Here is a 26003-nt window from a genome sequence, read left to right as displayed (position 1 = left end):
CAGGAGCAGGGCTGAGGGCTCTCACTTATACAGAGCAGGGACCCCCCGCCTTGCAGGGTTGGGGCTGAGGGCTCTCTCATATCCACAGCAGGGACTCTATCCCTGTGGTTCTGAAACCAAGGACACACACAAACACACAAACTAGGCCAGGTCCTCATCTCCCCTTTCTCCACTCTTCTCCCCAGAACCATCAGCTGGAACAACCTTAATCAAAGTTCTACTCATTCCTGGTTTCAGAGAAAAGAAATAAAATCCATTCACGTTCCGCTCCTGCTGTCCCCAGCTCTCACTAGCAAGGCCCAGCAGAGGGGACAGGAGGTGGGGGATGGGGGCTGCTGGGGCCCTGGGAAGGAAGAGAGGGAAGGCAAAGGATGGGATGGCCTCCAAAACCCTCTCTCCTCTGACAGCTTCAGTGCTCATGAGTCCTCATCTGCCTGGCATCCCTGCTGGTGGGCAATTGGGAACAGGGGGAAAAAAAAGACAGAAAAAAAAAGCCTTGAATCACATAGCTCCATACAGGTTAGACTGGCTCTCAGTCAGATTATGAAGGCTTCAGGGTTTGTCTTTGTCTTTCCATCAAAAGGGGTAACTAGCAATTTTTGTGCCTGTACTGGGGTGGGGCTCACCTAGAGCTGCACCCCTCCTTAGTGGGAGTGTAGGGCAGGAGAGAAAGCTCATCACAAATGGACTGATCTCTTAAGTTTTCTCCCCATGGTCCAAGAAAGAGAGGAAGTGAGGAGGGGGTAGCCCCCCAAAAGTTTGTGTCCTTGGACAAAACCCTCGTGGCCCCACCCTAGGTACTGCTCCATGCAGATCAACTTGCTCTTTGGACCTCTTTCAGCCCTCCCTCCTTAGGTGCTCAGGGCTCTCTCAGAGACAGTGGTACAGTGGATAGGACCTTCCTGGGTTCGAATCCTTGTGGCACTATTTCTGACTCACTAGGCACGTTATTTCCTCACCTCGGGATGGCTAAGGGCCCTTCCAGCTCTAACACTTGTGAACTCCCGTGACTCCCCCCTGAGGTTTTAAACTTGGCCTTACAGAAGCAACTGCAGGCGTCCTTGCTCCCAAGGGTGTTTGTGTTTGCAGAGAAGATCTGAGAGAGGGTAAGACTTCCCCAAGGGTTAGAATTTCAGCGATCATGTTTGGGGGATTTGCTAGCCTTTTCTGTCCAGCCCTAGGTGGGAAGATCCTGGGATTTCTATAGCTTTGCATGCAGGATCTCAGCCGGGCCTCATAACAGCCCAGTGAGGAGGGGGGAGCTCTTATTATCCCTATCCCTGTTTTACAGGGGAGGAAACTGAGGCTTAGTGTCGAAGGTAGAATTAGAACCCAAGTCCTCCACACTTCCTCCAAATCAAGCCTTCCATCCATTACGCCATTCTGAACAGAGCAGAGCACCAGCCAGGGCCTTCAGTGCAGGGGGATGATGGGCAGCAGGGCCCCCAACTCTCAGCCTCCTTCTGCCTCCTGAGCTGCCAGGGCATGCTGAGAGAACCAGCCATGCTTGTCTGCTGAGTGATTAGCGTTCAGACGACGTCTCCCTCTGCGCCCTGCAAGCGTCCCTACCGGGGAGCTTTGGGCTGTGGATCCTTTGGCCAGCTCTAGGAAGCATCTCTTCGGAGGGCCTGGGTATGGGAGGGGGCCAGAAAGGGGAAGCTAAAGACACATCCGTCATTCCTTGGGCCAAAGAATGCCTCGCTCTTCAGAAGAGGGGGGCTGCAGCAGGATTTCCTTCAAGAGTTTCTATCTTAACGGACTTGAGTCTTACGCTTCATGCTTGCTGAATTCTGCTGTCCTGGCCCGTTTCCTGCCTCAATTCACCTCCCTAGGATAGATGCTCTTTTTCTTAATGCGAGCTCTCGTAGGCAGGTAGGAGGTGCCACCGTGAATGGACCACTGGGCCTGGAGTCAGGAACACCTGAGTTCAAATCTAGCCCCCCACACTTGCCAGCTGTGTGGCAAGTCCCTTCACCTCTCTGCCTCAGTTTCCCTCATCTGTAAAATGGAGATAATAACAGCACCTACCTCCCGAGGTTGTTGAGCATCAAGTGAGTAATATTTGTAAAGTGCTTAGAAGACTAAAGAAACGCCAGCTCTTATCTTAATGCTGCCGGAGATTGGTTAGCTTGGGGTGGCTGCCCCAGATGACTCCCTGGGAGTCTAAGGACATGTTGAAGACATGGAAAACCCCAGATCCTTTTCAGACAAACTCCTAGGGAGTAGCCCTCTACCATGTTCTAATGATTTTTTGTTGTTAAGTTGTCACGACTCTTTATGACTCCATTTGGGGTTTGCTTGGAGTGTCTTGCCGTCTCCTTCTCCAGCTCATTTTGCAGATGAGGAAACTGAGGCACACAGGGTGAAGGGACTTGCCCAGGGTCAAACAGCTAGAGTCTGAAGCCGGATTTGAACTCATGAATATGAGTCCAGGCCCAGAGCTCTATCCTAGCTGCCCCTTCTAAGTGATTAGTGACTTTTTAAAAATCCAAGTATGAGAAAACGTTTATCTCTATTGGATTTCATCTCATTAGATGCGGCCCAATGTTCTGTTGAGTTCTTCTCCAGTACATTGGTGATCTGTCTCAGCTCCTCCACCTCAAATTTGTTCAGCATGCCATCAGCAGGTTACTGATTAAACAGCATATGGCCAAGGACAGATTCCTAGGGCCCTTCACCAGAGACCTTCAAAATCGACATCCTATGATTAATGCTATCCTCAGTGCCTAGCACAGTGCCTGGCGTAGTAGGTGCTTCATAAATGCTTGTCAACTGATTGATTTGGGTTCAGCCATTCAATGAATCCCAAAATCTATGTCACTCTACTGGCCCACATCCCTCCTTTTTGTCTGCAAGAATATTAGGAGAAATAGCGTCAAGTTCTTTGCTCAAATCAAGGCACACGGACTAGGGCTATAGCATTCTCCTGATCTCGTCTAGTCAGAAAAGGCAATGAGGTTGGCCTGGACGAAGCCCTGCTGACTCTTTGTGCTAACTGCTGCCTCTTTTCTGAATGTTCGCTAACCATCCCTTTACTATTGTGGTCGAAAGTGTTGGCAGAAATTGAAGTCAAGTTGTCTGGGCTATGTCGCTGTCAGACTCCACTCCATTCCCTTTTTTGAAAACCAGGACAGCATTGTCATCCTGTTAGCTCACATTTTGCCCAGACCTAAAGCCCTGCCTGGACTGGGAGACAGCCTGGCTTCAGGCCTCGTTTTACCTCTGCTTTGCTGGGTGAGGGGTCCTTTGTCCTTTCTGGGCCTCGTTCTCCCAGTTTGAGGGCTGAGATCAGTGTTGCCTTCCCCCGCCCTCAGGAAAGCCCGGTTGGTGTGGCAGGTGGGGAGGGCTGTTACAGGGAGGGAAGTCTCAGTTCCGGGGGGATGAGTGCTGACCGTTTGTGCCAGCTTGATGCAGCAGCTGAGTGAACTTGTTTGTCACTGCGGACATCCTGAGCTGGCACGCGTCGGCTCCTGCCCTGCTTTTCAAGGAGAGCTGGGCCTGGGGGCAGCTCCTTGGATGGTCCCCACTTCAAAATTCCAGAAGTGAGAACAGGAGCCTCTGGGTCAAGCCCCTTCCTGGCTCCCCGCTTTCCCCCACCAGCCTTCCTTTTTAGCTCCTCTCTCCTCTTCCTCCCTTTCTCTTTCCCCTCATTCTTGCTCCTTCTTTCCCACTCCTGCCCACCATTCCTCTTCTTCCCCACTCATCTCTCTCTGCCCCTTTCCCTCCCTCCTGCCCTCTTTCCTCTCCTTATCCCTTCTTCCTTCTCTCTCCCCTGCTCTGTCTTTCTCTCTCTTTGCCTTCTCTTTCTCCCTCTCCCACCCACCCTCCTTCCCTCCCTCTCTCCTGCCTTCTTCTCCTCTGCCCTCTCTCCCTTTTCCTTCCTTCCCCACCTCTGCAGGCTTTCCTTCTCTCTTTCTCTCCCCCCTCCCCCTCTTGCTCTCCAGCTCTCATCCTTGTCTCCAGTGACAGGGTTTGATTTACTCCATGCTTGTTCTTCCCTGGCACTGACAGAATGGGCCAGGTGCCAAGGGTTTCCATCTCTGCTTTCCTGGTGTCTGGGCTCCCACTGGCCCCAAAGGCTGGGGGAATCCTGGTCACAGGTCTCTACGGAAGAATGAGTGTGTGTGTGTGTGTGTGTGTGTGAGTGTGAGTGTGAGTGTGTGAGAGTGTGAGTGTGAGCATGTGTGTGAGTGTGAGTGTGTGTGAGTGAGTGTGTGTGTGTGTGTGAGTGAGAGTGTGTGTGAGTGTGTGTGAGTGTGTAAGTGTGAGTGAGTGTGTGTATGTGTGTGTGAGTGTGAGTGTGTGTGTGTGAGTGTGTGAGTGTGTGTGAGTGTGTGGGAGGATAGGTGGAACCGGCTCCCTCTCCAGCCTGAAGGGGAGCTCCTGGGCCCAAGAACTCTCTCCCTGCTCCCTCCCCAGGGGGTACCAGCCTACACAATTTTAACTGCCTCTCTTCCTTTCACCTGGGCGCATTCTCCTTATGAGACTCAGCCTAGGTGCCCCTCCCCCCTTTTGGCTCGCCTGAGAAGCCCTGCTCTGACTTCTGCATGCCTGAAACTCCCTCAGCCTCACCTGGCCTCTCCTGCTTCATGTGTGTGCTCTGGGCCCCAGCCAGAGTAGCAGCTCCCTGAGGGTCCAGGATCATCTCTTCCTCCTGCCTCAGGAAGCCCCCAAAGCCCCTCTCTCTGACTGCCAGATTCTGGGGAGAGGTAGTATTGGCATTCAATGCCCAGCAGAGCAGAATCCATGAGCAGGCTGGCTGCAGAGGGCCTTTGGTGACCATGGCACCTTCTCCCCTCCTAAGGTTGCCCTACCTTTCCCCAGTGCAAGTGACTACCCAGGCTTTAGGAGGAGCATCTCCTGGGCTTCCTGAAGATATTTCTGGGCGATTGTGAAGAGACCTTAGAAAGGGGCATTTGAGATACTATTTCACTTAAACACTTTCATTTTACAAAGAAGGAAACTGAGATTCAGAAAGGTGCACATTGATGTAGTGAGAAGGCAGATTTCTTAACTCTCCTTTTAGGACACCTTCCATTACACCGGGTCTCTTTCTGTCTACACTACTCGAGTGGCACAGCTATATTACCAAAGTTAATTGTTATTCTTTTGTGGATTTGATCCTTAGCCCCTTACTTGACTATGAGCGTCCTGAGAGCAGAGACCTGGCTCTCCTAGATTTCTCTTTCTCTCCCATAGGAAACCTCAGTAAATGCCCGTGGCAGGCCCTGACAGTGCATGGGTATGAGTTAGCTGGGAGGATGGCCCATTAGAACCAGCGTGCCTGGGTCTCACAAGCTGCTGGCACTGAGCAGGGCCAGCCAGGGCGGGCCATAGCAGAGGGTGGGGGTGGACTGAGGGGTCTCTGCTGGGAGCAGGTGCAGTGGCAAGTCTGACCACTTGGGTTTTAGGGTCACTTCAGTCCCTCACAGAATGGACGTCCAGTAGACATCTTAAACTCAGTATATCCAAAACAGAACTCATCAGCTTCCTCCCTAAATCCTCCCCCGCCCCGCTTCCTGTTACTGTTGAGGGCACCATCCTCCCAGTCCCTCAGTCTCCCAACTTAAGAGTCATCTTGGACTCCTCGCTGTCTCTCACCTCCCAGATCCAATATGGCGCCAAGGCCTGTTGATTTCACCCTCCCTTCTCTCTCCTGACACTGCCACCACTCCAGTCAGGCCCTCTTCACCTCATGCCTTAAGTCTTTTATTTATTTATTTGTTTGTTTGTTTGTTTGTTTGTTTGTTTTAGGCAATTGAGGTTAGGTGACTTGCCCAGGGTCACACAGCTAGTAAGTGGCAAGTGTTTGGTCTGAGGCCAGATTTGAACTCAGGTCCTCCTGACTTCAGGGCCGGTGCTCTATCTACTGCATCATGCCTTAACTCTTGCAATGGCCCCCTGGTGGGTTTGCCTGCCTCAAGTCTCTCCCCACTCCAATCCATCCTCCATTCGGACACTAACGTGATTTTTCTAAACCAAAGGTCTAATCGGGTCGCTGCTCAGTAAACTCCCGTGGCTCCCTATAACCTCCAGGAGCAAATACAGAATGCTCTGTTTGACATTCAAAGCCCTTTATAACTCAGCCCCCTCTTACCTGGCTGGTCTTCTCACAGCTCACTTCTCTATCAGGTACTCTTGGACCCAGCGACATTGACCTCCTGGCTGTTCCACCAGCAGGACCCTCCATCTCTCTGCTCCAACCGTCCCCGTGTGTCTGGAACTCTCTCCCTCCTGCTCTTAATCTCCTGTCTTTTCTGGCTTCCTTCAAGTCTCAGCTAAAATCTCATCTTCTACAGGAGCCTTTCCCAGTCTCCCTTAAGGCTGGTGCCTGCCCTCTGGTGATTATCTCTCAACCAGCCAACCATCCTGTCTACAACTTATTTGGACGTAGTCATTGGCCTGTTGTCTCCCCCATGACTGGGAGCTCCTCGAGGGCAGGGACTGTCTTTTGTCTTTCTTTGTATGCCTGGTGCTTAGCACAGTGCCTGGCACACAGTAGGTGTTTAATAAATGCTTACTGACTGCCTGCCTGGCAGTAAAGTCACTTCCCCAATACGGGGGCCGTGTTTACTCTTTTATAAAATGAAGTGATTGTGCTAAATCACAGCATCTTAGTGTGAGACCTAACAGTGCCCCATGACAACGTGCTGAACTTGTCCAGTTACATGACTAGTAAGTCTTTGAGGCAGGACTCGAATGCAGGACATCCTGACTCCAAGACTCACCCTCTGTCTATAAAGGCCACCGCACAGCCTAACTGATCTTTATGGGGTGTGATCTCAAGCTTCCTTACCGCCCTGGCTGTCTTTCTTTGAATCCTCTTCAATTTACCAATGTCCTTCCTGAAATATGGCACCCAGAACCAAATGGTGGCTGTTGTGCAGTTGTGTCTGACTTTCTATGACTCCATTTGGGGTTTTCTTGGCAGAAATCCTACTGTGGTTTGCCATTTCTTTCTCTAACTCATTTTACAGATGAGGGAACTGAGACAGAGTTAAGTGACTTGCCCAGGGTCACACAGTTAGGAAGTGTCTGAGGTTGGATTTGAATTCTGGCCTTCCTGACTCCAGGCCCAGGGCTCTATCCACTGTGGCGCCACCTAGCTGCCCCCAGAAATAAACAACACACCCTAGATATGGACTGACCAGAGAACAGCAGGTGTCTTACCTCCTTGGGTCTGGACTAGAGATAGAGGCCTCTCTTAACGTAGCCAACGATTGGATCAGGTTTCTTGGCATCATTATTATCACACCATTGAGCTTGTAGTCAACTAAACCCCCCAAATCTTCAAGGAAACTTCTTTCCAGCCATGCCTCTGCCATCTTGTAACTGGGAAGTTGTAAAAAATTCAACTATGAGATTCTTTACCTTTGTCCCTTTTAACTTTAATCTAATTAGGTTTGACCCAGTGTTTTACCCTATCAGAACCTTTTTGGATCTGGACTGAGCTGTCCAATGCATCCTTAATCTCTTCAAGTCTTATGCCATCTGTAAATGTGATATGTAGGCCATCTAAGGATTTATCCAAGGACCTGATAGAAAAATGTGTAACAGTATGTGATCAGGGACAGATCCCTGGGGAACTCCACTAGAGACCTCAAAGAACAAACAAGCAACTTTTGGCTGTCTAGCAAAGCCCCCGGAGTCTTCTCTTCTTAGAGTAATGTTTTTAAATACATAGGATTACAAAGGGAGCTAATTACCTTAAAATAGAATTATTGAAATATAAAAACAAAACAAGTTCACAGACCCCAAGTTAAGAACTGATGAGGAGATGCCATTTTGATTGTAAGACTTCAGCAAACATATTCTACCTAGTCTTGTTTAGTGCACTCTGTCCCTGGCCAAGGGCCCAGAAATGCAAGGCTTGTGCTCTGACGCTAGTATCCTAACCTGCTATCCGTTTGCCTGATCTGCCTTTCTCGTCCAAAGACCCTGCCTTTCATGGAGGGCAAGGAGGAATACACCACCCGTGGCCCTCTTGCTGGGGTCTGTAGTCCTTGGCAAAGCTTTCTAGGTTCTTTCTGGTGATGGGTGGTGGGCAGCATGTTTGAGTGATAACCCACAAGCCAGGGGACCTTCCTTGAGAATGCCAGGGAAACAGGTACCTGCTCTGGCAGTCATCAACCAACCAACCGGTCAATCAGTCCGCAAGCCTTAACTAAGTGGGACTGAGCTGTCTCTCTCTCCTTTGACTTCTCACCAAGGGACAGACCATCAAGGCAAATCTTCCCTCCTCCTCGGACAAATGACTATTTCCCTCCCCAGAGGTTGTGTCCTAGCATCGAGTAGTAGATGGAGCTCTTGAATGGGAGTCAGGAAGACCTGGGTTCTAATCTGCCCTCAGTCGCTTCCTAGCCGTATGACTCTGGCAAGTCCCTTCCTGTCTCCGGGACTCAGTTTCTTCTGAAAATGAGGGGCTTGGAACTGGTAGCCCCTGAGGTCCCTTCCGGGTCTTGACCTCTAGTCACCCATCTAGAGATGGGTGATTTCATACCTCCCGTGAGATGACTTTGGACTGTGTCTCTAACCTGAAGCCCCAGGGCTCCTTGGCCCAGTCCTGGCCCAGCTGGAAGGACTGGATTGTTTCCTAATCGCAGGGCAGGATTAGGGGGCCCATCCTGAAGGCCATAGAAATGCTGTGATTGCCATGGAGAAAGGAAGGGGACAGCAGAAGTCCTGCCTCCCCCAAGGCCTTTGGCTCAGCAGCTCCCCCCCATTAGACCACCCCCTATCTGTCCCCTGCCTCCTCCCTCTGAGGTGCTTCCTCCTGGGCAGTCTTCGCGCCCCTGGCGCAGCCTGGTGAGCTCCATGCAAGCTGCCTGGGAGGAGGGGAGAGGGTGGTATCGACTGTTCCAGGACCAGTAACACGATCGATTGACCCTCTGTGAGTTGAAGTGAAATGAAGACCAATATTTGCCCCCAAGCAAATAAATCCTGGTATCGACCTGGTGCTAAACCCAGGCTTGGTCAATGTGTCCGTGCCACTAGCAAGGAGAGAGGCTGAGCCTGCTGGGGCCATTCCTGGAGCTAATAGACCCAAGTCTGAGGCCCCAAGGCCCGGCGGAGATCTTGATGGATGTCTCTGATGGACGTCTCTGATGGACGTCTCTGACCTTCCAGGAGGCCGCAAAAATGGGGGTGGGGTGCTGCTGGGGAAACGGCTCAGGACGGCAGGCCCAGGAAGGCAGAAAGGATAATCATCTCCTTATCTCTGGGGCTACTGAACCCATATAGAAATTCCATCTTTATTGAGATTGAACACCCCCAAATGGACAGGAACAAGGTGATGCTACATACAGGCTAGAGAACCAGCAATCACATCAGGAAACAGACATACAGAAGGGGGCAGGGACCAGACAGGGGAAGGGGGGTGGGTGCAAGCATGGGGGTCCTCTCCCAGAATCCCCTCAGCCTCCAGGGCTTGCCCTCTCCCCTGGAGGTGGAATGGAGGAGGGGGCTGGCTTCAGGGCCCTCCTGGGTGGTCAGGCCTGACCCCGTTCAGCCTCTCCGGTACAGGGCCCAATGCCTCCCCCCACCACATCCATTTCCCAGGAGGGTCCAGCTGCCCAGATGCCTTCTCTGAGCCCTCCCCTAAGGAGGGCTTGGGAGGAGGGCCGGGGTCTCTGCTCCACAGGCCAGGGTGAAGATCTGCCTTGAGCCCTCATCCTTGGTCCATGCAAGGCCCACGGGTTAAAGGAGGGGAGGGGAAGGGGGCTTGTATTGCTTCACAGATGGTTTTGGTGTTTTCTTTTTATCATAAATAGATATATAGAGAGAGATTATATTTTATGGTAGAATATATCCTATCGCACACAGGATTGCATCACTCAGAGTTACACCGGGGAGGGCCCCCCCCCCATGCACTGACATGCGCTGGGCACCACAGCCATGCGTGGTGGGCTGGGCCGGGCTGGGCCCCCGGGGCCAGGGCCACATGCTCTGGCCAGCCGTGGCCCCCGGAACAGCCCCCAGCACCTTCCTGTTCCCGGGGCCTGGCAGGAGGCCCCAGCCACTGGGAGGCTGGCTCGGTGGGGGGGCGGGGGCGTGGCCGGGGTGGCCACACCACGCCCAGCCCCCCACCTGTCAGCTACTTCATGCCGCTCCGCAGGACCTGGTTGGCTGCGATCAACATGACGCTAATGATGAAGGCGATGGCGAAGGCGCAGATGAGACTCTTGCGAACACACGTCTGGCGGATCTGCTGGTTGGAGCAGGCTGGGGGCCGAGCCATGACAGGAGATGGTGAGGGAAGAAGAAGAGTGGACCGTTAGGGACATCAAATCAGACACGGGTGTCGGTCCCCCGGCCCATCCTCCGAGGACAGCATCCTTCTCCCTGCCCCCAGCAACGCCTTGGTCGCTCTGTGTCTTGGGGTGCCCGCCTCCCTCTGCTGGGACGTCCTTGAGGGCCACCCATTGTGAGTGGGCAGCCCCAGGGCCTGGCCCGGGCACGGGGACACTCACTCTCCACTTCCACCGGACACTCCTCGGGGGTGCCCAGGTGACTCTCCTCCTCCGTCATGATGATGTTTTCAATGTCCTTCATGGAAAGATGCTCACAGAAGGTGTCATACAGCAGCCGCTTGAGCTCGTCCACCGTCAGCTTCTGCATGTCACACTGAGGGACCAGGTCGCCGGTCAGCCCAGCGAGCCCACCCGCCGGCTGGCCAAAGCCCTTCTGGGCTGCCACGCTCTCCATGGATGTCCCCAGGAGGAGCGGGTCCGTCACACCAACCTATGTCCCCCAAGGATACTCGTCCTTTGTAGGAGTCTAGTGGCTGTCTCACACCTTTGGAGACGTGGAGCCTGTGAAGCTTTGTACAAGCTAGGCCCGCTTCCCTCAGCTGGGCGAGCACAGGGTTCGAGGCCTTAGGGCCTGGATCCGCTTGCCCCCACCCAAAAGGTCAATCAGGGGAGGGGAGCTGGAGGACGGTCCTTGGCCTCCTCTGTCCCCTGGCTCTGGACCACAAGGGCTGCCTGTGCCAGGCTCGACATCCCAGCTGAGCTCTGGGAGTTACTGTGTGAACAGCCCTATTTGACTATTGACGCTTCCCAAGGCAGCTCCCTGAGCCTCTCGGTTACCTCTGACTCCCAGCTCCTCAAGTCCGGCTCAGAGCCTGATCCAGACATCACTAAGCCTGCAGGGCACCTGACCCTTACTGGGGTGTCTCCTTCCCACAGGCCTGCAGGGCAGGGGAGGGTGGGGAGCTCCTACCTTCCAAAATACCGTGTCAAAGTCAGTCCCGTGAAACTTTTCAGGAATCCCCGAGGTGGACAGCTTGGGCCCCAGTAACGTCACGAACTCTTCAAAGTCCACTTGGCCATCACCTAACCGCACAGAGAGGGAGTGAGCCTGGGCCCGAGGGGGGAGTCATGAAGGGGAGGGGGGGTGCCGGGAGAGCTGGGCTCTGTTCTTGCCTGTCAGCCTTGGACAAGTGGCTTCCTTCTCTAGAGCCCAGTGTCTGCCATCTATAAAATGAGCATACGGAATACCACCAGATCGCTTCTGGCATCAAATGAGATAACAGATGTGATTAAAAACTTTGAAAAAGTCAGATTTGAATGTGTGGCCTCATACACAGTAGGGGCCCAATGTTTGTTGAATGGATGGATAGATGGATGGATGGGTGGGTAGGTGGGTGGGTGGATAGATGAATAAATGGATGGATAGATGGGTGAGTGAATAGATAGAGGGATGGAGGGAGGAAGAGAGGGATAGAGGGAGGTCTGGGGTCAGCCATGCTGACTTTAACACACCAGAGACGTTAGCTTGTCGGCCAAATGAAGCCCTATTCAGCAGGAGTCTACTTCCCTCCTAATTCCACTATTAGTTTATCTACTTTGCAGATTTTCAAGCTTTATATAAGTCAGTCGCCAAGCATTTATTAAGTGCTTACTGTGTGCCAGCCACTGCGCTAAGCTCTAGGGCTACAAATGCAAGCCAAAAGAAAGCTAGTTCCTGCCCTCAGGGAGTTTCCATTCTAATGGGGAAGACAATGGTAGAAAGGGAAAGGGGGGGAGGGGCTTGGTGGTAAATCCAGGAGAGTGAGAAGCCGAGCTAGAGCTGGCAGCCCTGGGGGGATATCACCAACGGGAGACGCACCCGAAGTCACCCAAAGGTGTCTGACTCTTATTATGGTCTCCTGACACAGTGCTCCCCGCACCTGGAATGCTCTCTCTCCTCAACCCAACCTCTTAAGGATCCCTAGTTCCCTTCAAAGCTCCGCTCAAGCCGCTTCCTCCCAGACATCTTCCCTGATTCTCACCTTCCCACCTAGGGTCTCCCTTCTACCAAGTATACACACTTTCAATATGTATTATTTGTGTACATATTGAAGACTTCTTTTATTTACTTTTAATGCTTATGTGTGTGTACATATTCCTAAAAAATAGAATGTAAACTCTTCGAGGGCAGGCATCATTGTCTTTCTGCTCTTGTATCTCAATCATCCTAGTATAATGCTTAGCACATGTTGAGGTTGAGTTATTTCAGCCATGCCCGACTCTTTGTGACCCCATTGGAGTCTTGGCAAAGATATTGGAGTGGTTTGCCGTTTCCTTCACCCCCTCATTTTTACAGATGAGGAAACTGAGGCAAACAGGGTGAAGTGACTTGCCCAGGATCACGCAGCTAATAAATGTCTGAGGTTAGATTTGAACTCGGGTCTTCCTGATCCTAGGCCTGGCTCTATCCACTGCGCCACCTCCCTGCACATAGTAGGTGCTTAATAAATGTTTGCTGATTGGTTAATTGATTGCTATAGTCACCATTTTAAAGAGCAAAACCAGAGTTTGCTCTGAGTTTCCGCTAAGGTCACAATTGGCTCTCCCATTTATTGTGAGACCTTGGGCCTCAGTTTCCCAATGGTGTGGGATCACATCATCTCTAAGGCCAGCTTTGAGTGCATAGTCCTCTGCCACCCTTGACACAGCTGACTGATGGCCGCTGGTTTGACCACCAAGGAGAGGGAGAGGAGACAGTTAGAACTGGCCCCAGCGGTGAGCCTGGGGGACATTGTGAGACATCAGAAGCATTTCCCAAGAGCCAGAAGCATGAGGCCGGGCTTTGTGTGGCCAAAGAGGCTGGGGCAGGGGTTGGCAAGTGGACAGGCTTCCCGGGGGGAGACGTCAAGGAGCCCCTGCTGGGGGCCGGTGTTGGGGAGCCCTTGGAGGTCCTACTACGAGGGAGGTGGGAAGACAGGGCCTGAACAGAACAAAAGTCGGTTTGTCTATGGTCAGCCCCGAGCTGGGGACCTTGGGGGTCCAGGGACTAAATGGGGCAGAAAGCCCTGAAAGAGTGAGAGGAAGAAGTGAGGAGAGAAGGGAGAGCTGGGTAGAATGGGAGCTCCCCAAGGGCAGGGCCCTCTTGTCCTGTTTCTTATCTGTGCCTCAGTAGGAGGAACCTCATAAATGCTTGTGGAATGACTAAATGAGGGATCCGAGATTTAGAGCTGGAGGGACCTGGGAGATCTTTGCATATTACAAAAGAGGAAACTGAGGCCCGGAAGAGGAAGAAATTAGCCAATGATCACACAGCCAGCAAGAGTCAAAACCCAGGTCCTCTGGCTCTCAATGCAGCATTTTGCCCAGAACACCCCTCAGGCAGCTCAGATGAGAAAACTAAGCCCGTGAGAAGGCGGGGAGATGGACCCCATGACTCCCAGGGACTCCTCCTGCCCCACTGTCCTGCTTCATTCCTGGTCTATTACTTCTGCTGCTCTTCAGCCATGTAGCAGCCTCAAGCTGCCCGGTCTGTCAGTCTGGCTCATCCTTCTTTCTTCCTTTTTCATTCCTCCCTTCACTCCTTCCTCCTTTCTTCTCTCCTTCCTTCTTTCTCTCCTTCCTCCTTGTTTTCCCCCTCCCCCTTTCCTCCTTCCTCTCTCCCTCCCTCCTTCCTCCTTTCCTTCCTCCCTTCCTCCCTCCCTCCCTCCCTTCCTTCCTCTCTTCCTCTCTCCCTCCCTCCTTCCCTTCCTTCCTCCCTTCCTTCTTCTCTCCCTCCCTCCTTCCCTCCCTCCCTCCCTCCCTCCATCCTCCCCCAGGACACCCCCCCCCCTCTGGCCCCCCAGGCCCCAGGGTGGCCAGCAGGGTGATCATCTCTGATCATCTTGTTACCAGGGCTGCCTGGGGCACAGTGTAACCTTCCCTGTGCCAGAGGGCTCCTCAGCAAACAGCAGGGAGGAGGCTGAGGTAATGAGGAGGCATATTAATGAGCCCTGGTGGGCCAGCCGGGGCCAGGACAGGCGCCCTACCACTTAATTACCATATGCTGCTTCCTCAGCTGGCCCGTGTGTGGGAGCTGCTCTGGGCAGCCTCAGAGGACAGGACAGAGAGAGCGGGGTGAATGGGAGGAGGAGAGAAGGAGACAAGAGGCATACAGGGAGGGAGCAGGTGAGGAAGCCACAGGGGAATGGCGGATGGAATTGCCAGACGGTCCAAAAATGGGCTCTGTGTCTGAGCAGAGTTCTGGGGCACGTCAGGTCGTCTGGGGTCAGTCATTGACTGCCCTCTGCCCGAGAGATGGGACAACAGCCAAAACCACCTGGTGAGAGAAAGTGTGTACAAGGAGCCTCAGTTTCCTCATCAGTAAAATGGAGATAAAAACACTCTCACTACCTCACACAGGGTCATGAGAATCAAATAAGATGAAATCCATAAAACACTTTGTGAGCCATAAATCAATATGCAAATGTGCATTATTATAATTAACCTCCCTGTGCCTCAGTTTCCTCACCTGCAAAAGGGGGATAATTATATTTGCATCCCTTCCCTCACAAGGCCCCTTGAAAAGAACAAAGGAGACAAGGCATATGTTGAGCTTTGTGTAACGGACCGCATCAAAGCCACTTGGCATTCTTTAACCTCTCCATGCCTCAGTTTCCTCACTTCAGTTTTCATTGCAATAAAGACCTGATGACCCAGGAGTTAGGAGACATGTTCTGCTCTCTAACTGACTTGCTGTTTGACCCTAGGCACACCCCTTCCCTTCCTTGGGCCTCAGTTTTCTCATCTGTAAAACAGGGATAATCATACTCACACATACCCCTCATATTACAGGGTAGTTGTCAGAAAAGGGCTTTGCAAGTGGAAGCCGTTGTCATTACTTACACCAGCTCAGCGGAAGTCAGCCTCACTGGCTAGCTGTTCTGCCCTGCTTCATTTCACATATAATATAAAGCAAGGCCCAGAGACTTGCCTGAGGTCACACAGCGAGTAAGCGTCAGAGCCAGGGCTCGAACCCAGGTGCTCCAGCACGCTTGGTGACCCTCAGAATGTCCCACTGAGGTGGGGAGGGTGAGGTTTTATCAGAGGAGTAGACCGAGGCCCAGGGAGCAGAAAGGATGTGCCCTTCCTAGATCCGGGTTAAGTGTCTGAGCTAGAATTCAGACCCGGGCGTCCTGATGTCACATCCAGGGTTCTCTGCCACACCCTGACATCTCTTCTAGGAGCATGGGAACGTAGGACTGAGAACAGGAAGGAGCCGTGGGAGTCATCTGCAACAGCTGCTTCATTTTACAAAGGAGGGAAATGACTTACCCAAGGCCACTCATTGTTAGGGGCACTGGGGTGTGGGCAGAGGGAAGCTCAAAGGTCCACCCTTGTTCATTGAAGACAAGAGGTGGGCCCAGGGAAATGGGGGAGGAGGAGAGAAATAAGTGGAGGCTCCTCAGAGACGCAGCCTGACACTGGCAGGTGGCGTATTCCCTGCCGGGAGCTCCCCTTAGCTGGGTCTGCCTAGAAGGAGGTCTGGAAGGGGCGGCATGGAGGCAGGGATGTCCAGGGCTGGGGCCAGGACAGTGACAAGGTGAGGATGGAGGGGAGAACACCGGAGGGGCAAGGGGCATAGCCCCGGATGGAGGAGGGGCCCTAAGAGGGATGAACAGAATGGAAAGGAGATAGAGGGAAAGGAAGAGGAGACATGAGAAAGTGAGCGGATTATAATGAGAAAAGCAGGAAGTGATCGGACCAGGGTCATGCGCGTAGTGAGATCAGAGTAAGGATGGGAGGCTTGGTCTCCTGGCCCACTGGCTGGCATTCTTTCTTCCAAGGAGCAGAGACAGAAAGAAAGGGGAGACTCAGGTGGATGGGAAGGCTTGGCTTCCCTGGGGGGAGTGGGGGCAGGCTGGGGCCCGAGGCGCCAGGGAGGGGGTTACCGTCCATGTCCAGCCGCTGAATGATGACCTCCAGTTCCACCTCGTTGGGCATGTAACCCAGGGAGCGCATGGCGGTGCCCAGTTCCTGCTTGGAGATGAACCCATTACCATCTCTGTCAAACACTTTGAAGGCCTCACGGATTTCTGTGGGGAGAAGGAGCCTGGCTCACCAAGGCCCAGAGACCCTTTCCTTGTCCCTTCCAGGCCTAGGCTCTGCTCTTGGGTCCCTGCCTCACAGCCCCCCATCCACTACATTGGGGTCTGTATCTGAGGGAGGTGCACTGACCTGCCAGACATGCTTGAGCCCTCGCCTTTTCCTGAATTACAAACCCAACCAAGCATTAAAAACAAAAAAAAACAACAGACGAACCCAAACTTCCTCAATATCTGAAGGTCCTGGAGCAGCTAGGTGGCACAGTGGATTGAGCACTGGCCCTGGAGTCACGAGGACCTGAGTTCAAATCTGGCCTCAGACCAGACTTGACACTTACTAGCTTTGTGACCCTGAGCAAGTCACTTAACCCCAATTGCCAAAAAAAACAAAACAAAAAAAACCAAAACAACACACAAAAAATATCTGAAGGTCCTGGGATATCAAAGATCAGAGATTTAAAAGCAGAAAGTCATCTAGAGGAGGTAACTGAGGCACAGAAAGGCAGTGACTCAGTCACACGGGTGGTAAGCATCAGAGCTAGGATTTGAACCCAGATCCTCTGATTCTCCTTCTAGCACTCTTGCTGTTGCCCACCATGATTCCATCCCCACTGATGGAGACCCCAACCCCTCTAGCCTGAGAGCTGCCAAGCTGTGGCTGGACTCATGACAAGCCTCTCTGTGCAGCTAGGCTGGTCTTCAGGCAATAGAATCACAGAATCTAATTGGAAGGGGCTTCAGGGGCCACAACCATATAACAATGGGCATTTATAGAGTGATTTAGGGTTTTTAAAGCCCTTTACTCATATCATCTCATTGGATCCTCATGACAAGCCTGTGAAGTTGGTGCTCACTCCCATTTTACAGATGAAAAACTGAGGCTGAGAAAGTGACATACCCAAGGTCATACATCAAGTATGTGTCTGAGGCTGGATTTGAACTCAAGTCTTCCTGACTCCAGGTCCAACACTCTTTCTACCTCGCTGCCTCATCTAGTCCAAATCACACATGAAGGAATTCTGTCTATGACTCATCTCCCAAGGAGTCATCCTGCCTCTACAGGGGAGCCCACCACCTCTCTACTTTGGGACATCTCTCATTGCTAGGAAGTGTTCTTCCTGACACCGAGCTTTCATTTGCCTTCACAGTAATTTCTATCCATTGTTCCTGGTTCTGCCCTCGGGGGCCAACAGGACAAAGCTAATTCCCCCTCCCTGTGGCAGCCCTTTACATCCTTGAAGACAGATCTCATGTCCTCCCAGCTAAATATGCCCACTTCCTTCAGTTGATTCTTGTACGTCATGAACTTAAAGCCCTTCGCCATCTTGGTCACTCTCCATGTCTGTGGTGTCCAGAGCCAAACCCAGGACTCCAGATGAGGGCATAGGAGGGCTGAACCCAGTGGGACCATCACCGCCCTAGCCCTGGAGGTTCTACCCTTCTGGATGCAGTCTAGATCACATTACTTTTTATGCCAGCAACATCATTCTGCTGACTTTGGGGGAGCTTGCCATCTACTAAGGCCCCCAGACTCTTTTCAGAACAACTGCTATTGATCTAGGCCTCTGCCATCTTCTATGGGTAGAAATCATTTTTTGAAACCAAGTGCAAGACTTTATATTTATTCCTACTGAACTTCATCTTACTAGACTCAGCCCAGTGATCTAACCTGGCAAGGTCCATTTGGCTCCCAAGTGTCACCCAGGGGTTAGCTTTCCCTCCTAACTTAGTGTCACCTGTACATTTGATGAACCTGCCATCTGTGCCTTTATCCACGTCATTGATTAAGATGCCGAATGTCAAGAGACCAAGCACAGGTACTCCACTGCAGAGCTCCTGTCACATTGACCCTGCACCATTAACAACTACACTGGCCATCCAGCCAGGTAAGAGTTCTGGGACTGCAGTCAGGAAGATCCGAGTTCAAATTAACCTCTGGCTATACGATCCTGGGCAAGTCATCTCACCACTGTCCACCTCAGTTTCCTCAAGTGTAAAATTGAGATAAGAACAGCACTTCCTCCCAGCACTGTTGTGAGAATAAAATGAGACAATATCTGTAAAGTGCTTTGTGAAACTTAAAGTGTGATATAAATGCTAATTATTATTATTGTTATTAATTATTATATTAGTGTCTAATCTGCATCCCTCCATCTTCCCTGAAAGAATGAAATAAGAGGCATGCAGTCAGTTACCAGACAGACTCAAAGTGTCTCTAGCTTGATGGGGTCTGTTAGAACCCAGGATCCACGGGCAGAGACTTTGATCAGGTCACCAGGGTCACCCCCACACTGCCAAGAGGCATTGAAGGAAGGCGTTGACCAAAAAACTCAAACACCTGACGAGCAGGTTCGAAGCGGAATTTTTGAAATCTGTTCAATTGCAATGACTCCATGTGCTTTCATGCTCACCTCCTGCTGCTCCTTACCGAAGCCCTCTGCTCCAGCCGGGCTGACCACCTCAGTGGCCCCCTAGATGCTCTGAGTCTTCCCACCTCCGCCCCTTTTCTCCTCGCTGTGTCCTCTCCCCTCCTCTCTTCCCTCCCTCTCTAAATCCCACTTCTCCTTTGGGACTCAGCACTTCTGATCTCTCCAGCTGGAAAGACTCTGAATCATGGATTCTGGAATTGGAAGAGGCCTCAAGGACATGGAGAAGAATCCAGACCAGACACAGACAAGACTCCACTTTAGAAAGGAAGACCTCCCGTGATGCCTCTTGAGATCAAATATGAGGCCTCTTGAGGCAGCGCCTTCCTCTGTTGGACAGCTCCCATGGCGAAGACGGTTTTCCTTCCACTGAGCCTAACCACCCTCCCAGCATGTTCTTCCTCCTCCAGCCTCGGGCCACATCCATTGACTGGCCTTTCTTTGGACACTTCATTAATGGGGTTGGATGGGATTGTCCAATGGTTTGACCAACACTGCCAATTTTAAAAACTGGACCTATGATTTCATTGGAACAGGGATCTCCCAGGTGAGGAAACTCCCTGTAGCAATGCAGATAACCCATCCTTTGCAATGGAAGGTTGTCTTGGAGATCTTCCTGAAGGCACTGAAGGGCATGTGACTTGCTCAGGGTCATACAGCCAGTATGTGTCATAGGCAGGACTTTTATCTAGATCTTCCTGACTCTGAAGTCAGCTTTATTTCCACTGTCATACTGCAGCTCCATGATCATGTCTGAATGCATTTTTGCAGAGAGACAGACTCAGAGACAGAGGCAGGAAGAGAAAGACCAAGAACCATAGAACTGGAACGTCAGAATACTCCTCAGATTAAGTCCAAACAGAACAAAAATGTCATCGTGTTTCCAAGATGATTTTTGTCTCCACCCCTTTTGTTAAATTTCTTTCCAGACTGAGAACTAGAGGGGACCTTAGAGATCATTTAATCCAACCCCCTCAATTTACAGATAAGGAAATTGAGGCAAACTGGGTGAAGTGACTTGCCCAGGGTCACACAGCTAGTAAGTATCTGAGGCCAGATTTGAACTCAAGAAGACGAGTCTTCCTGACTCCAGGCCTGGCGCTCCATGCAGTATGGATCATTTAATTCACTCTTCTCATTTTACAGAGGAGGACACTGAGGCACAGAGCAGAGAGGCTAGGTATCCAAGGTCAGACACGTGAGGAAGTGGTGGGTGCTGGAACCCAGGACCTCTACCCTCACCATACTGTATAGTTGAGATCATCAGTTCAGACCCTCTCATTTCATAGATGAGGAAACTGGATCCCAGAGCCCGCATATGAAATACTTAGCCAGTCATGCAAGGGGTTAGTGGCAGAGCTAGGATTCAAACCCAGGTCATGAGGAAAAGGAGACACGGTGTAGGGCCAAGGGACCTGGATTGAGGGAAGTCAGAGGACCCCAAAGTCCTGCTTTGCTTTATCCTACTTGAGTGACCTTGGGAAAGCCACTGGGCCTCAGTTTCCTCATCTGTAAAATTAGAGGTTCTACTTACTGACCTCCAAGCTCCCTCTCAGCTGACCCCCCACAATCATGTGATTTCAGGCCAGAGCTCCCTTCACACAAGCAAATGAGTCAAACCTTCCAGTCACGTGATGGTAGCTAGTGTTTGTCTGAACCACTTCTCCGGGAACATACTGTTTTCTCAGCAGAATTTCAGCTCCTGGAGGGCAGGGAATGTCTCACTTTTGTCTTTGAAATCCTTGCTCACAGCACAGTGCCTGGCACACAGTAGGCACTCAATAAATCTGATTGACTGACCTCAGAGATCATCCAGTCTATACTCCCCATTATACATGTGGGTAAACTGAGATCCAGAAGGAAGCATGGACCTCCACAACATTCTGGCCATGCCTCTCTTAATGGCACATTGCATCTGGCCCTGATCTAGATGGATTCACTCAAACTGATCTTCCCAGAACCCAGGTCTGGCCATTTAATTCCTCCACACAATAAACTCTAGTGAATCTTTATTGCTTCCAAGATCAAATATAAAATTCAGGGACACTGGCCTCTTTTCTGTGCTGTCACACAAAATATTCCAACTCCCTACTCCAGGCATTTACCCTGGCTGTGCACCCTGCCAGGACTGCTCTCCCTCCTCATTCCACCTCCAGGCTTCCCTGGCTTCCTTCCAATCTCAGCCCAAATCCTACCTTCTGTAAGATGCCTTTCTTGACCCTTCTCCACTGTTGGTGGCATCTCTCTGAGATTACCTTCTCTCTCCTCCCATAGAGAACTCATTCGAACATAGTTGTTTGCATCTTGTCTCCCCATTAAGACTGTGAACTTTTGGAGGGCCAGGATTGCCTTTTGCCATTCTTTGTATCCCCAGTGCACAGTGCCTGGCACATAGTAGGTGCTTTTTAAAAAATCTGACTAAGTGCATTCCTTACCTCCCTGAGATGGGTTCAAGAGACCACTAAGGGTTCTTATAATTCTAAAGATTCTGTGAACTCCTGGGACCAGGTCTTATCCATCTCTCTGTCCTCCAGAATGAGCAGTCCAGGGCCTTGCCCATAGCAAGGGCCCAATACATGCTGACTTACCCCACAGTAGGTTGGTCTAGGGCCGTGATTAGGACCCAGTGAGGCTTTTTTCCTAGGGCATTGACATGCAGGGGCACATTTTTTTTTTGGTAAGGCAATCGGAGTCAAGTGACTTGCCCAGGGTCACGCAGCTAGTAAGTATCAATTGTCTGAGGCTGGATTTGAACTTAGGTCGTCCTGACTCCAAGGCCAGAGCTCTATACACTGCACCACCTAGTTGCCCCAAGGGGGTACACTTTCAAGCTGAGGTCTCCTACTTCCCTCAAACAACCCAGCAACCTGACAGAGCTTGCTACCCTTGAGGGTCGTGTCACCAACATACCCTTCTCCCCCATGATCCCACTCCCCATCTCCTCCTAGAGATGGTCAGCAGTGCCATGGAAGCATAGGCCACACTACCTGGAGAGGAAATAGGCCCTTCCATCCTTTAGTGAGACTGCTCCCCCACAGGGTGGGAACACTGTTCATTGCTCACCTTGCCTCACCTTCAAATTAATTTGCCCTATGTACTAGAATTTGTAAGAAAGGCTCTGAGTCTGTGTTAGATGGAGGCCTGGAACCCAGGCCTCTTGCCTTCTCCTGAGAGATTCTGTTAGCTGTCCCATACTGCTTCTGTCTTCTCTCCAGTCCTTCCCTTCTGTCTTCCTCTCTGCATTTGCCCTTGGGTTTTAAGCACTTAGTGAATGCCTAATTGTTAGTGAGAGAGCTTTCTGCTCTAGAAACACGGAGCAGACTCAGGGGACTGATGTTCCCCATTAGTGAGGGCCCCTTCACCTTCTTTCATATTCCCTCCAGATTCTGAAGCCAGGAGCCCAAATGTGGCACCCTAGGGTGAGGGAGCAGAGTGTTGGGATGGTGGGTCTCAAAAGAAAGGTACAAGGCAGAGATGGAATTGTGAGCAGATCAGACGTGGAGAATCACCCCTGCCCAGCCATAGCAACGCCAAGAGATTTTTCATTAAGCTAGCAGGTAAGACTAGGCATTGCTCCAATTTCTAGAGTATTTTAAAGTTTACATTGAAAAAGCATTGATTTAGGCAGTGGCAGAAAGTGCCTAGAGGAGAGAGCCTAGAATGGATACATTGGAAGCTTTGATAGCATGAAGACAGAAGAGAAAGATGGATAATTATAGGAACTAAGAATTAGAGGATGAGGGTCCAGAGCAAGCAGAAAGGAAAGATGGGATAATGCAGAGTCAGACAAATCCTTTTTGGGAAGGGGTGCAAAAGAATGAAAATGTTAAACTGAGGAACAAGACTAGTTGAAGGGGAGGAGAGGATGGGGGATATCAAATGAGAAGAGGGGATAAGGGTGAGGGGAAGAGAGCTGGGGGAGCAGGGCCACCTTAAACAAAGACTGAAGTGAAGGAACTGAAGGAGCGTTAGACTGTGTCCACAGCAGAAGAGGGAACGTGAACCTGAAAAGCTTCTGCACAGACAACATCAATGCACTGAGCATAAGAAGGGAAGTGGGTGAATGGGAAAAAAAAAATCACTGTATCATATTTCTCTGATAAGGGTTTGGTATTTAAAATATGTAAACAATGTGTATGTATGTATATTTGTATGTACATATATGTGTGGGTGTGTATATAAATAAACTAATAGCTATAAAACCAGCAGAAAAATGGTCAAAGGACATGAATAAATAATTCTCAAGAGAACTGCAAAGTATTTACAACCACATGAAAAAAATGCTCCCAATCACTAATAATAAGAGAAATGCAAATCAGAACAACACTGAGGTTTCACGTCATACCTGGCAAATTGGCAAAGATGACCAAAAATGGCAATATTCAATGTTGGAGGGATTGTGGAAGGATAGGCACACTAATACATTGTTGGTGGAACTATGAAATGGGACAACCATTTTGAAAAGCAATTTGGAATTATTCAAATAAAGGGACTAAGGGGCAGTAATGGCCCTGGAGTCAGAAAGACATGAGTTCAAATCTAGCCTCAGACACTTGACACTTACTAGCTGTGTGAACCTGGACAAGTCACTTAACCCCATTGCCTAGCCAAAAATAAATAAATAAATGAATAAATGGACTAAAACATCCTTACTTTTTGAACCAGAAACTTCATCACTGAGCTTATACTCCAAGGGAGCCATTGAAAAAAAAAAAGTCCCCATATGCTCCAAAATATTTATAGCTGTACTTTTTGTGAAAGCTAAGAATTGGAAACAAAGTAGATGCTCACAGACTGGGGAATGGCTAAACAAATTGTGGTATGTGAATGTCAGGGAGTATGGCTGAGCTGTGAGAAATGAGATGTGTGATGAATTCGGAGAAACCCGGAACGAGCTGCATGAACTGACGCAGAGGGAAGTCGGCAGAGCCAAGGAACAACATACACAGTGAATGCAACAATGTAATTAGAAAAAACAAGAGCACACCAAAACATCAGAAGTGAATGTCACAAAATTATAAAGAGTGAATGGAAAACTAAAAATAAATAAATAAATTTTAAAAATAAAAATTGGGGGAAAAAAGAGTGAATGGGACTTGAATGAAAAGGGATGAAAAGACCTCACCCCCCCCAACCCACCCCTTTGTGGAGGTGGGAGGTCCACAGGTGTGACAAATGACACACGTTTTTGCACTTTTTCAATGTATCGATCTGTTGCACTGATTTATTCCTCTCCAAAAAATACTATTTGTCATATGGGATGGCTCTCTGGGAGGGAGAGATGAAGGATCCAGGGATACTACGGTGATGTAAGAAACAGAAAATTGCAATAAAAAAACTTTTTTTGAACAAAAAAATTCATTTATTTATGAAACACTTACTATGGCCAAGGTATTTTTCCCCTCACAAGAACTCTAGGAAGGAGAGAGGGGAAGAATCATTCTCCCCATTTCATTGATAAGGAACCTGAGCCTTTTCAATGGGAAATGATTTGTATAAGGTCATATGCCAAGGAAGAATTTGAGGTTGGAATCGAGGTCAGGTCTTACGACTCTGAGCTTGGTTGGCTCTCCCTTGTACCTCCTGTGTGCCTGGCCCTGCTGGGTGGGGCAAAAGAGATGGAGAGGCATTCGATGCCATACTCGTCTGTTCAGTCAGTCTAGCTGGGGATCCAGGGCTCACATGGGCAAATGACTTGGCATGTAGCAGGAGAGACAGGGACAGAGAGACAGAGATAGAGAGAGAAACAGAGACAGAGAGAGAGACAGAGAGACAGAGACAGAAACAGAGAGAGACAGAGAAAGACACAGAGAGAGAGACAAAGACAGAGACAGAGAGACAGAGACAGAGAGAAACAGAGAGAGACAAAGACACACAGAGAGAAACATAGACAGACAAATCGAGACAGAGACAGAGACAGAGCATGGTACATGTGCTCAAATGTTGCGTACTGACCTCAGGCTCAGAGAGACTTCTGGAGCAGGGTGGTGAGGGAAGGCTTCAAGGGGGCATTCAAGCTGGGAGGATTAGGGTCAAGTAGAGAAGAGGGAGGAGAAGTGCATTGGAGGAAGGGGAAAGAACCTAGGTTCTGAGGTGTTGGGCATGGCCTACATGGTCGTAAGGGGTGGGGGTGAAGGAATGACTGAGGACACTGGCCTGTTTGGACTAGGATCTCTTCAATAATCAAGTCACCAGGCTGGACTGGATGGATGGTAAAGAGAAAAGCCTACCAAGGGCAGAAGAGTTCATAGAAATCTTAGGTCTTTGAGCTAGAAGAGATCTCAAAAGTGAGCCTGGCCCCACCCAGAATGGGTCATGCCAGACTAAGCTTGTTTCCTTCTTTGACAGGGTTGCTAGGCTGGTCTGTCAGGAGAAGACTCTGCCCTTTCTCACATCCTCACGTGGGCAAACCCACTCACCACAGCCCCAGAAAAGGGATGGGGCATTACTTGGGCCCCATTAACACCCCCATTTTGCAGTTGAGATCACTGAGACCCAGAGAAGGGAAATAACTTGGCCCAGACTCACTGAGCACATTATTAGCAGAGACCTCAGGTTTCCAAACTCCCCAGCCAGGGTTCTGTCTGGCCCAAGATGCTGCCTCTCTGATGCTGGACAGGAGACATGGCTGCCCCTAAAGAAGGGACATGGGCAGTGTCCCTGTAGCCTTCTCCCCAGCCAGCCTCCTCCTCTTTCTCCTACCCCATCATTCAACAGGATGCAATCTCCTTAAGTGGCTCTCTGGGGGAAGGGGGGCAGCTGGCCCTGGAGAGATGGTCCCCCAGCCTGCCAGCTGTCCATAGATCATCTTTCTGAGCCAACTCTGGAGCTCCCAAGGACTGAGAATCCTTCCAAGAGAATGGCTTCAGGTCTGGCACAAGAAACACTGATGGCCTTCCTCCCCCTCCTCCCTTAGATATCCAGAGGACGGCTGAAACTCTTTTTCTACAGAGGAGGAAACTGAGGCCCACAGAGAGGAAGGAGCTTGCTCAAAGACCCCCAGGTGGCAACCTGCAGAATGGGGATGGGAACCCAGCTCCCCAATCCCGTGCCCTTCCCTCTTTTCTAGAAGTGACCATCGAGTCCAATCTCCTTCACCAAGGAGGAAACAGAAGCCCACCAAGGGGAAGAGATTTGTCCAAGGTCACGTGGCGAGCTCTGAGAGCAGTGGGGCTGAGCCTGGCAGGAATGGGGGTGGGGTGTTGGGGTTTCTTGGGCGAATGTTCTTTGCCCTTTCCCTCCCTGTCCCGTGCCTGCTCAGAGGATGC

At 50.7% G+C, this 26003-nt stretch overlaps 1 protein-coding gene across 1 annotated transcript in view; it reads right to left on the bottom strand.

Annotated features, from left to right (window-relative positions):
• Positions 1–10093: 10093 nt before the first annotated feature.
• The window catches only part of CABP7 (calcium binding protein 7), a 31102-nt gene continuing 15192 nt past the window's right edge, over positions 10094–26003 (bottom strand). The window contains exons 2-5 of the mRNA XM_027862036.1: positions 16157–16300; positions 11221–11333; positions 10470–10623; positions 10094–10221 (exon numbers count right to left, since the gene is read on the bottom strand). Of these exons, the coding sequence (XP_027717837.1) occupies positions 10094–10221; positions 10470–10623; positions 11221–11333; positions 16157–16300 (539 nt within the window). The remainder of the gene's footprint in view (positions 10222–10469; positions 10624–11220; positions 11334–16156; positions 16301–26003) is intronic.

This window comes from Vombatus ursinus, unplaced genomic scaffold, assembly GCF_900497805.2.
Source record: "Vombatus ursinus unplaced genomic scaffold, bare-nosed wombat genome assembly UNPS02001287.1, whole genome shotgun sequence".
NCBI classification, from domain to species: Eukaryota; Metazoa; Chordata; class Mammalia; order Diprotodontia; family Vombatidae; genus Vombatus; species Vombatus ursinus.
The sequence above is the reverse complement of the archived record's forward strand: the minus strand, read 5'-3'. Positions and strand labels throughout refer to the sequence as shown.